The sequence below is a fragment of the Polistes canadensis genome, unplaced genomic scaffold (assembly GCF_001313835.1).
Source record: "Polistes canadensis isolate GaletaPanama2010 unplaced genomic scaffold, ASM131383v1 scaffold_179, whole genome shotgun sequence".
Lineage (NCBI taxonomy): Eukaryota > Metazoa > Arthropoda > Insecta > Hymenoptera > Vespidae > Polistes > Polistes canadensis.
Genome location: NW_014569726.1, coordinates 307,213 through 318,231, shown reverse-complemented (window position 1 = coordinate 318,231; position 11,019 = coordinate 307,213). Strand labels below are relative to the sequence as shown.

General features: G+C 29.4%; 1 protein-coding gene across 1 annotated transcript in view; it reads left to right on the top strand.

The window, feature by feature from the left end:
- The first annotated feature begins 10,735 nt into the window (after nucleotides 1–10,735).
- The window catches only part of LOC106789341 (semaphorin-1A-like), a 64,183-nt gene continuing 63,899 nt past the window's right edge, over nucleotides 10,736–11,019 (top strand). Inside the window, exon 1 of the mRNA XM_014753476.1 lies at nucleotides 10,736–10,780. Coding sequence (XP_014608962.1) covers nucleotides 10,736–10,780 — 45 coding nt within the window. The remainder of the gene's footprint in view (nucleotides 10,781–11,019) is intronic.

Below are 11,019 nucleotides of genomic sequence, written 5' to 3'. Positions count from 1 at the left end.
TATTTACTTTTTATTTATTTATGACATATATATATATATATATTTAAAAAAAAAAAAATTAAGTTAAAGGCAACACTAATTACAATTGAACGGTATCTTTTCATTTAAAAAAAAAAAGTAAAGTGACTTATGCCACTTTTAAAATAAACGACTCATTTATATACATATATATATAATATGAATATTTTGTAACATTTACAAATGATATATGTAACATACAATAAATGAATAATTTGTAACATTTTTATTCAACATTTTGTCGACGCATATAGATTTTTTTACAACAAATTACACCATTCATTTTTATTTACTATCTTTTTTATTATTTTTTTATTTTACAAATTACACAAAACACGCCTCGTGCGAGAGGAACAACTTTCGTTTTGTTTAAACTTTTATCGCGAATCGATCAAGATGAAAAAGATAAAGTTAAAAAGAGAAAGATAAAAAGACACTAAAATAAGAGAAGGATAAGAAAAAGGAAAGAGTCATCTGTTGATAAAAATCACCACCATAAAAATAACGTTTTCTTGTAGATCTTCTTGTCAACGTGTATGGTACGGTAACAGCACTAGTTTCTATTCGATAATTTAAGTCAAGCAACGCTGAGTACGATTAAAACTTGGGGATGGGTGACCGCTTGAGAAGAAGAAGAAGAAAAATTTGAAATCGCTTTTCTTTCCCGCCCGCGCATCGTAAATATCGTCGACACAACTTCGTGGTGTCGATTTTTCGGTCGCATCTAACTTCACTTTCCAAAACATACCAAAAGAAGTATAACTTTAAAAATATATAACTTATAAGATCTCTTCTTGTTTCCAACGTGTGTGCAATACGTTTTTTCACGATTATTATAATTGAACAATTTTTCCGATAACTTGAAATCAGTCCTCTACCTTTTACCTTCTACCCTTTACCCCCTATTCCCATTCTACTCCCATTCTCACCAGTTTTAGGTTTCTTTTCCCAACATCTTTCGAAAAATGATTCTCAACATTTTGTAAAATTCCTCTTAAAGAGTAATACCAAATTTTCGAAGAATCCTATCCCCCTCACTTCACCCCACCCACTCTTCACCACTCTCTCTCTATCTCTCTCTCTTTATCTCTCTCTATCTCTTTATCTCTGTTTGGCGATCACATCGAGAAGAATTCTCCTCTTCAAATTCTCGACATCGTCGATAAAAAGTTGGAAGCCAATCGTAGGCGCAATAAAAATGGTAATTTCATGGCGTTATCTAGCAAAAGGGAAGTAGTAGTCTCTAACATTCTCTCTCTCTCTCTCTCTCTCTCTCTCTCTATTTGTATCTAGTCTTTCTATCTTTCTCTTTTTATCTAGGTATCCTCGATTCTGTGTATGACTATCGTTTTCCTATCTCCTATCCTTTTTTATATTTTCTTTTTTTTATCTCTCTTTCTCTCTTTCTCTCTTTCGTTCTCTATTCGTCTGTTTATCTGTTCGTACACTCAATCGCGTATTATAGGTTTTATATTATATAGGTTACGCATACGTTGATATAAAAACAAAATATATAGAAGAATATAATATAGTGAAGTAAATAAGTTGAAAAGAAATCGATTTTTTTTCTTTTTGAGAAGTGTGTGTGTGTGTGTGTGTGTGTTTGTGCGCCAATGAAAGATTACCACCACCTCCTCCACCCATTGCAGTGTTCTTGTTGCATATAAAGTTTTATACGTTACTTTTTTTCTATGTGAAATTTGTTCTTAAAATTCGTATGATAATTTAAATCAATCGAATTACTTATTTTTCACAACGTTTTTAAAATTATTTTCATTTATATTTCTTTTCTCTTGCATCTCTTGCATCTCTCTTTCTCTCCTGCTAAAATACGATAATTATTTATTATTATTATTATTATTATTATTTATCGGGCAAATTTTGTGGGATAAATTTGTAACGCTAAGGAAAAATATAAAATATTTCAAATTTGTTTCATTTAATATACGTTAATTTATTTAAAACATTCTTTTTTCTTTTTTTCATATATATATATATATAAATAAATTATTCATGTCATATATAGCATTGCTGGAAATTTTCCGAGCTGTCGAATTAAATTTTTATGTCATACAATTTGTATGTGTATGTGTATGTATATGTTAGTTGGTTTTACTGAGAAAATGGAATGGGAGAAAAGGGTTGAACGTTTTACCGACCTGATGGTGGTGGTCTCTTATGACCGATTTTTTTGTTATTTTCAATTAAAACTTTTATATTCACTATTTATGAAAATTTATAATTATATAAGTATTGATTTTTGTTAAAATAATATGCGTTAAAATAATTGTTGTTTCTCTTGTTTTTCTTTTCTTTTTCTCTTTTTTTTTCTTGTTCAAGCCTCTACCAAAAATTGATTATTTTATTTGTTATGTTTTTAATTTTTTAATGCAAAGACCACACACCGGTTACGCTATTTATTCTACGAAATTTATTTTAAAAATAAAAATAAATAAAAGAAAAAAAAAATCAAATATAAAAACCATCTCCAAGCAAGCTCCAATTTCGTTTCGAAGAAGGGGAACAACAAGTCCTCGTCATAAATTCAGCCACTTTGGATTTAACCCTCTAAGAAGAGGGGTGGTGACAACAAGCCCTTTTCAAAAACCATAAATGAAAACTGGGGTCAAGTGGGATAGGGGGGGGGGCTGGTTTACGTATATCATTTTAAAGATCTTTTAATTCTCTAGTTACAAAAACTTCTTTTCCCAATCATTATTAATTTATTTTTAAATTTGAAACCATTGGGAAGTGAGAGGGGGGAGGGGGGTTTCTTGATTTATTGCAAATACGAGATGTTGTGTAAAAATAATTTTGTATTTTATTATAACGTTAGAGAAGATAACAAAATGTATACTTTGATTTACTTGAAAACTATGTTCATGTAGTAGGGATACTTTGTATATGTTACACATACACTAACATACATATACACATCCCATACCTTATAAACCTCGGTGTAGCATCATAGTGAAGTATAGTGTTACGCGAGTAAGCACTTTCCGTATTCCTGGATACATAGCTTCACCATAAAGTGGAGTAACGTAACAAAATTAATCTTCCAGTGTGTTAAATTTAAATTTCCAAAATTAAAAATGAATCTTTTCCTTTCACTTTTTTTAAAATCGATTCTTTATCTTTCCTTTTTTTATAGGAAAAATATATTCCATTTATACATTGTTTGCTATTGTTATTAATATTATTATTATTATCAATAATAAACAAAAGATTCATTAGAATAAATCGTCAATCTTTCTTTGTTTCTATCTGTTTTTAATTAAACTAAATTGATTTATTTTAAAAATCAACCTTCTATCCCCCTCCCCACCTTCCCCTGCCCCCATATTAATCCGTGATAATTAATTTTCAGAATTTATTTTCCATTTGGAATGATTTAATTTCTTTAGAGAAAAAAAATTGATATATAAAATAATACTTCAAACAATAATCGTATAAGGTATGACCCTTTATGAAAGGGGATGGGGTAGGGGGAGAAGGGCAAAGTATAAATATGTACTTACATCATAACTTTAGATGTATCTTTTGATACTAGAGCATGATATCCATCGAACCACAAACTATGGTGAATTTAGCCGAGTAATATCGGTGACATGGAATCGTTTTCTAAAGTAAACGTTCAACGCGCGCGTAACCACTATAGGAATATTAAAAGCTAATATATTCCATGGGTATACACATACACATACACATACAAAGTATAGACCACTCTTATTCTAAACAGAAATAAAACACGAAAGAAATAAATAAATATAACAGAATTTGTGATTAAAATAAAGTGTAAGAAAATGAAAGTTGTGTATAAAAAAAAGAAAAAGAAAGAAAGAAAGTGTGTAAAAAAAGAAATAAATGAGAGAGAGATAGATAGAATGAATAAATGAATGAATGAATGAATGAATGAATGAATGATTAAGAGAAAGAATATGAAGAAAAATGAGTAAAAATGAGGAAAACGAGAGAATTAATAATAGAAATAAAGATTGAAAGGGGATGACGTAGGGGGAATAAGGGGTTGAGGGGGGTGTAGGGTGAAAGAGAGGATTGTAAGGGATTGAACGGTGGTTGTTTCAGGAAGTAAGCGTTGACAGGGCGTAAAACCCACACCGGAGTCGAGATTAATGGAACACGAAACCCCGCCCATATGCCCAGAATGAACCATTCGACATCATCATCAGCATCCTTCTTTATTCATCGTATACTAAAGACATTTCCCTCGTGAATTTTCATTATAAATAAGAAAAAAAAAAGCTTTAAACTTATATAACACATACCTAATACTAAAACCCCCAACCCTTAACCCCAGTTCCCCCTCCTCCCCCTTCCCACGTGTCGAATTCTATCTAATTGGTTGTTCTCGTTTTTTTTGTTTCCACAATTGCTTTTTGCACGCTTGTTATTTCTTTTTTTTTGTTTTGTATTTTATTTTGTTTTACTTTTTCTTCTTTCGTTTTTCTTTTGCTTTATCGAAAGGAAAGCTCAACAAGTTGTTAGTAGTAGTAAAAGGGGGTTGCATTTAAGGGTTTGTGTATTTTACTTTTATATATATATATATATATATATATTTCTTAAAGAAAAATGTGTATCGTATGATGTTTGAGAGAGGTTGATCGAATTGTTTGTTTTTTTCTTTTTTTTTTTTTTTTTTAAATTTCGATAATCACATTTGTTGTCAGAATTTTGTTCGATATTTGAAATAAACGAATGGTATTTAAATGAAGTGTCAGTATGTTGTAATATTATCATTTTAGTAGTGTTTGATATTGTGTGATATGATCGATTACTTATAATAATAATAATAATAATAAAATATTATTACACGCGAATATCTACTATATCGATAAATAATTCTTGACACCGATGAAAACTTTGACGTGAATAATTTTGAACTAATATACGTTTTTCCTACAGACCTTATTACAAATATTGATCATCTATTATTAAAATATCGACAGATTATTATTTAGATTTAAAACAAAATAATATTACGGTTATTATACACCGCCACCACGTGTTGGTTACGGTCATTTATCTTTCGAAATATTGAACGAAATAAATAAATGTATATTTATTTTAATTTCCTTTTTTTCTTCTTTCTTGAATATAGCTAACCAAAATAATTTCTTTTATTTGGAAATTGATAATATACATTTTATGCAAATTACTGGGGACAGGTTCGTTGGTTAGGTTTAGTGTTTTAAAAAAAAAGAAAAAGATTTAATAATGAATGATAAGTTTGTTTAATAATTAATATTATTAATTGTTTAATAATTAATATTGTTAATTGTTAATTAATTAATAATATATCACTTACAATGAAAATTTAATTTTATTATTCCCTTTTCTATATATATATATATATAATTTGAGAATATATATTAATATAATACTTTTTTTTTTGACGAATAATAACTATGATATAATAAGTATTATTAAATAAAAACTATTAATCGTAGGATAAATTAAATGCGAACAAATGATCGAATTTATTGAACGAGACTGAATTCGAAAAATGATGAGTTCTCGTTAGAAAACTATCTTGTTATCAAAGAAGATAGACAAGTTTTTCGAACAAGACGATTATTTTTATAGTAATGACTATCCTAGTAATTTCTACGTTCTAATATTAAAAAGCTTGCTCAGTCAACTTTGCAAGGATCGATTCGAATATGTGAGTATCTCTCGATGGAAAAAAAAAAAAAAAAAAAAAATTAATAGATAGAAAGAGAGAGAGAGAAAAAAAAGTGCAAAAAAAGGAAACCAATAAGAAGGGAGAGATGGTAGTAGAAGAAACAAAAAAAAAATATAAAAAGTATTAGAGAGTAAAAAAGACGACTTTGATGATAACTTTTCGCGTGTAGGATAGAAAAAGATAGATAGAAAAAAAAAGACCAATTCGAAGAAGAAAGCAAAAGAGTAAGTGTAAGAGAGAGAGAGAGAGAGAGAGAGAGAGAGAGAGGAAGAGAGAGATCTCAGTGACTTAAACTCCTTTTACTCGTTAACAAGAACCTTTTCAAACGAGCGTCTAACTCGTTTTTCCTCGTTAAAGGATTAAATTCCATTAAACTGATCCATTATCACATAAGACAGTCAAATAAGATCCGATGAAGATGATCAGCTTCCGATGTAATTAATTGTCTCTACGTGTTTAATTACATACATACATGTATATATGTATGTAGATCTTTGTAAAAGTTTATTTCAAAGTAGAATGTAAAATAAAAAAGTAAAAAAAAAAGGAAAATTCATTATTGATTTATGAAACAAAATTACAATATCGTATACACAAATTATATATATATAAATATAATATATATTATATTAATTACATACATACATGTATATATGTATGTAGATCTTTGTAAAAGTTTATTTCAAAGTAGAATGTAAAATAAAAAAATAAAAAAAGGAACATTCATTATTGGTTTATAAAACAAAATTACAATATCGTCTATAAGTTTATATATATATTGTATTAAATAATTATTTATTAATATATATTATATATTTTGTATTATATATAGATTTTTGACAATATTTTTATTTTACATTTGGAAATATTAATTTTAGATCAATATTTTAAATATATAAGGAGTATGATTAATTCATTAAAAGTATTAATATTTTTTTATATTATACAATAGAATTCTTCTAATCATACTCTAACATATAAATTTGTGAAAAATAAAAAAAAAAACCCCATCTTTTATTATTCGATCGTAAATGAGAAAGATAAAAAAGAAGAAGAAAGTAATCGCGAAATTTAATTATTCTTACTTCCTTTTATTTTCTTTTTCATTTCTTTTTTTTGTTTCTTCTTTTAATTACGTAAACCCCTTTTTACGTTTACCTCCTACCCCCGTTCCCCCCCCCCCGTCACCCTTTAAAGATAGATTTCCGTATATAGGAAAAACGAGAACGTCCGATCGTCGATAGCCAATTTAAAATTCAATCTTCAATCATTTCTAATGTCGAACGTGGGGTTCGTGAGCTCACGTATGTATGTGGATGTGTATGCACGGAGAACGAGAAGGGTGAACCTTTTCACCTTTCTCCCTTCCTTTCCCTTCCCCCTTCCAGCCCCCCATTTCCACTTTTTCTCTTTCTCACCATTACAATTGTATAGGAACACTTCACGTTTCGATAAAATGTTCGATAGTTTTCTATCGATAAATACATTACTATGATGTTACACACATTTACATGATATACAAGATACATACATATATCTATATATGTGTATACGTATATGATTGTCATATATATTTTTGTAATACATGGAAGAATACTCGTGTGTGTATTAAATATTGCGTTCAGAGTTGAAATCGTTTGATTGTAATAGTAATAGTAGTAGTAGTAGTATACTAACACACAATGTAACCATTCAACGTGTTATCGTAAAACGCACGATGTAAAATTAATAGACATCGGGCTCGTAAATCGTTCGTTCAGATCGGCTTCGAGACGATCCCTCTCGAACGGGAAAAAGATTTACGATCGAGTCCTTCCCTCTATTTCCACCTCCCCCTAATCTCCCTCAACCCTCCCCCACCCACCCCCCACCTACCTATCTACGTTTCGTATAATCGTAGGAAATTTTTTTTTCTTTTTTTTTCTTTTTTTCTTCTTCTTCTTCTATCGTTTATTCGAAAATTTTCACCTACGTTTGTATGCATTCGCCATTTATCTTTCTTTATTTTCATTATTTTCTTTTATTTCGTTTCTCGTTTAGGATTAATGTCGAAAATTGTTTGTGTTTTTTTGTTCTTTTTCGTTCTTTTTATTCATACGAACGAGTAAGTATGAATATTATCCAATTCGTATTTTATTTTTCATTTTATTTAGTCATGTTTTATATGCAATCAATGTTTGCCCCTTTGATTTTTTTATTTTATTATCTTTTTTCTATTTTTGTTGTTGTTGTTGTTGTTGTTTCTTTCTTATATTATTATTCTTCCTTTCTTTCCTTACATTTCATTTTTTCACGTTCCATTTTGATTTTTCCACAACTCTCATTTTCTTTCTTTCTCTTTTTCTTTCTTTGGTTGCAGTTTTCTCTAGACTTTTTCAAGCACCCACCACCGATGCTTTCGACGGTCTTTGAAGCTTTAAAGCTTTAAGTAGAAAAAGAGTCGGAAAAGGAGAAGGCAAAACGCGAAATGCCTCGGACTAGAAAGTTATTTTGCCGTTCCCTGTAAGAAGTGAACCTTTTTTTTCTTTTTTCTTCTTTTTTTTTTATTTCACATTCTCTTCTTCTTCTTCTTCTTCCTTTTCTTTTTTTTTTTTTTCTTTTTTTATTTCTTTCCTTTCTTATTTATTGATTTTATTTCTCGATGATCGCGTAAGAACAACGACAACGAAAAAAACAAAAAAAAAAAAAAATAGGGAACAAAAAGAAGCGTGAAATTTTCATTCGAATCGAAATTCTAATAACGATGAAAGCGTGAAATTGTCATTAGTATTACACCGATATAGAATACTCGATATTATAAAAGTATAATAAAATGTGTAATCGATTTGTCTGGTGTAATAAATGGTGCAACATTTGTAACATTCATTTCTTATTTTTATTTATTTATAACACTGTCATAATTATCAGGCCCCCGCGTGAAAAATCGGCACGTTGAACACAAATTGAAAAAAAAAAGAAAAATTAAATGATTAATTAAATATAATAATAATAATATTGTTTACTCGTAAATAAAAATCAAACTTAATTTATATATAAAAAAAATATGGTATTATAATTAAAAAAATCTTGTTACAATGATATCTTTAAAAATACAAATATTTTTTCTCTCTCTCTCTCTCTCTCTCTCTCTCTCTTTGTTTAAAAAAATTCGCGTTATATATTATACAAGAAGTTTATTGCATAAGTCAAAAATGAAATAAAGAAAATGCTTGTTGAAAAAAAAAGAAAGGAAGGAAGGAAATCATATCAAAACAAAAGAAAAATAATAATTTAAATAAATCAGTAGCCAAGACGAAAGGGTACCGAGTGTATCTTTCAAGATTTCCATTATTTTGTTTTTTTTTTTATAAATACTCCCAACAACCCACTGCCACCACCCAACGTGTTTCCGATTCCTTTCTCTTTCAATATTTACTCTTGAAAAAGATTATGGAAGTCTTTCTCTTCGTGAAATAAGAAAAATAGAAAAAAAAAAGAAAGAGTGGGAGAGAGAGTGGGGTCAAAAAAAAGAATTAAAAAAAAAGAAAAAGAAAAGAAAAGAAAAAAATCAACAACAACGACAGGAAACGTAGGAAATGCAGAAGAGAGAAAGGAAAATGGAAAAAGAAATATTGAGAATAAGGTGAAGAAGGTGTGTGTGTGTGTGTGCGTGTGTGTGTGTGTGTGGGAAGGGGGTGGGATTGGATAAGAAGTTATCTTTCATATTTTCTTCGTATACGTTTTATTATTCGTAAGAAAAATCTCAACATGTTTCGCGATAATTTTCAACGCAAACGAGAACATTCTTTTCCCGACTTAAGTCATAAGCGGGGTGGAGGGGGGGGGGTGGTTGGTTGGTTGGTTTATTCGTACTTCTACCGAAAAAGAGAATAAACGAGAGAAAAATCTAAAAAGAAAGAAAGAGAGATAGGAATAAAAACAAGAAATGAGAAATGAGAATAAAACCACATCCCACACACGACATATACATATACATATACATATACATATATATATATATTTCAAGATTCGTTCGCCATTTCATCCCCCATCTCGTATTCTCCCCCCTTCCACCCCTTTTCTTCTTCTTCTTCTTCTTTTACTTTTTTTCTTCTTTTTTTTTATTTTGCGTCGAGCCTTTAATGTCTACGCGTCTGCCCATTTCCCAACCCCTTTGGTTGTTTGTCGGCGAGGGTAAAATAAATGCACGAAAGGAAGAAAAAAAAAAAAAGAAATGCAGTTGCAGTAGAAACAGCATAACAACAAGGCGTATAATATCTGCGGTTGAAAAGAGAAAGAAGAACAAGAACAAGAAGAAGAAAAAAGAGAAAAAAAATAGAAGTGTGTAATAAAAAAAAATAAAAAGGAGGCTGGGGGATGGTGGTGGTGGAAAAAAAAAAAAAAAAGAAAAAAAATCATAAAAAGTAAAGCGACAAAGAAAAAGTAAAGCGAAAGAATAAAGAATGGCGCTCGTAAAACGTTATATCGTGCAAAAGGTAGAAAGATTGGGTGAGAGAGAGAGAGAGAGAGAGAGAGAAGGGTTGGTTGTCAGCAAGGTATAGTAGAAGGGGGTTGGTTTGGTACGGTGATGATATAAAGGGGGTAGGGGGTTGGAAAAGCTTTCCAACGTGGACTTGCAAAGTAGACGCGGACCGATGCTCTTTATCATCCCTCATGAGAATTAAAGGCCAGAGAAGGGATGAAGGGTGGTAGGGTGGGTGGGATAGGAGGTTCTTTTAACTTTTCGTTAATACGACACTGATCCTCCTACTCTTCTTTATTTCTTTATAATATATTTTTTGTGTTCTTTATTATACTATTATATCTAGATTTTATTTTAATAAATTTTAACTTAATAATATTAAGATTAATATCAAAAGTTTTTTAATTGTGTTGTTTCGGATAATATAGTGTAACATTTTTGTTTATTTTTATAATGTCAAATAAAATGACTCTTTTATTAAATATATTAATAACTCTTTGAGTACATTTAACGTCTGAGACACGTCATTCACTTTTTTTCTCCTAGGAATGGATGACGTGTTTAAAACGTCAAACCAAAAATTAAACTTTTGGGTACATTTAACGTCTGAGAGTCGTCATTCTTTTGTTTTTCATTGACCAAGTAGTTTGGCAACGATTACTTGAAGACATCTTAACACTTGATTGCCTAAGCAAGTCATCTTGACTGCTTTTCAATTTCAATGAACAAAAATAAACATTTAATATTATATACATATGTCACCAATATTTTAGAAATAAATAAATTCTTATGTAAAATGTATTGCTTTTACATACTACTCGAAACAACCAAA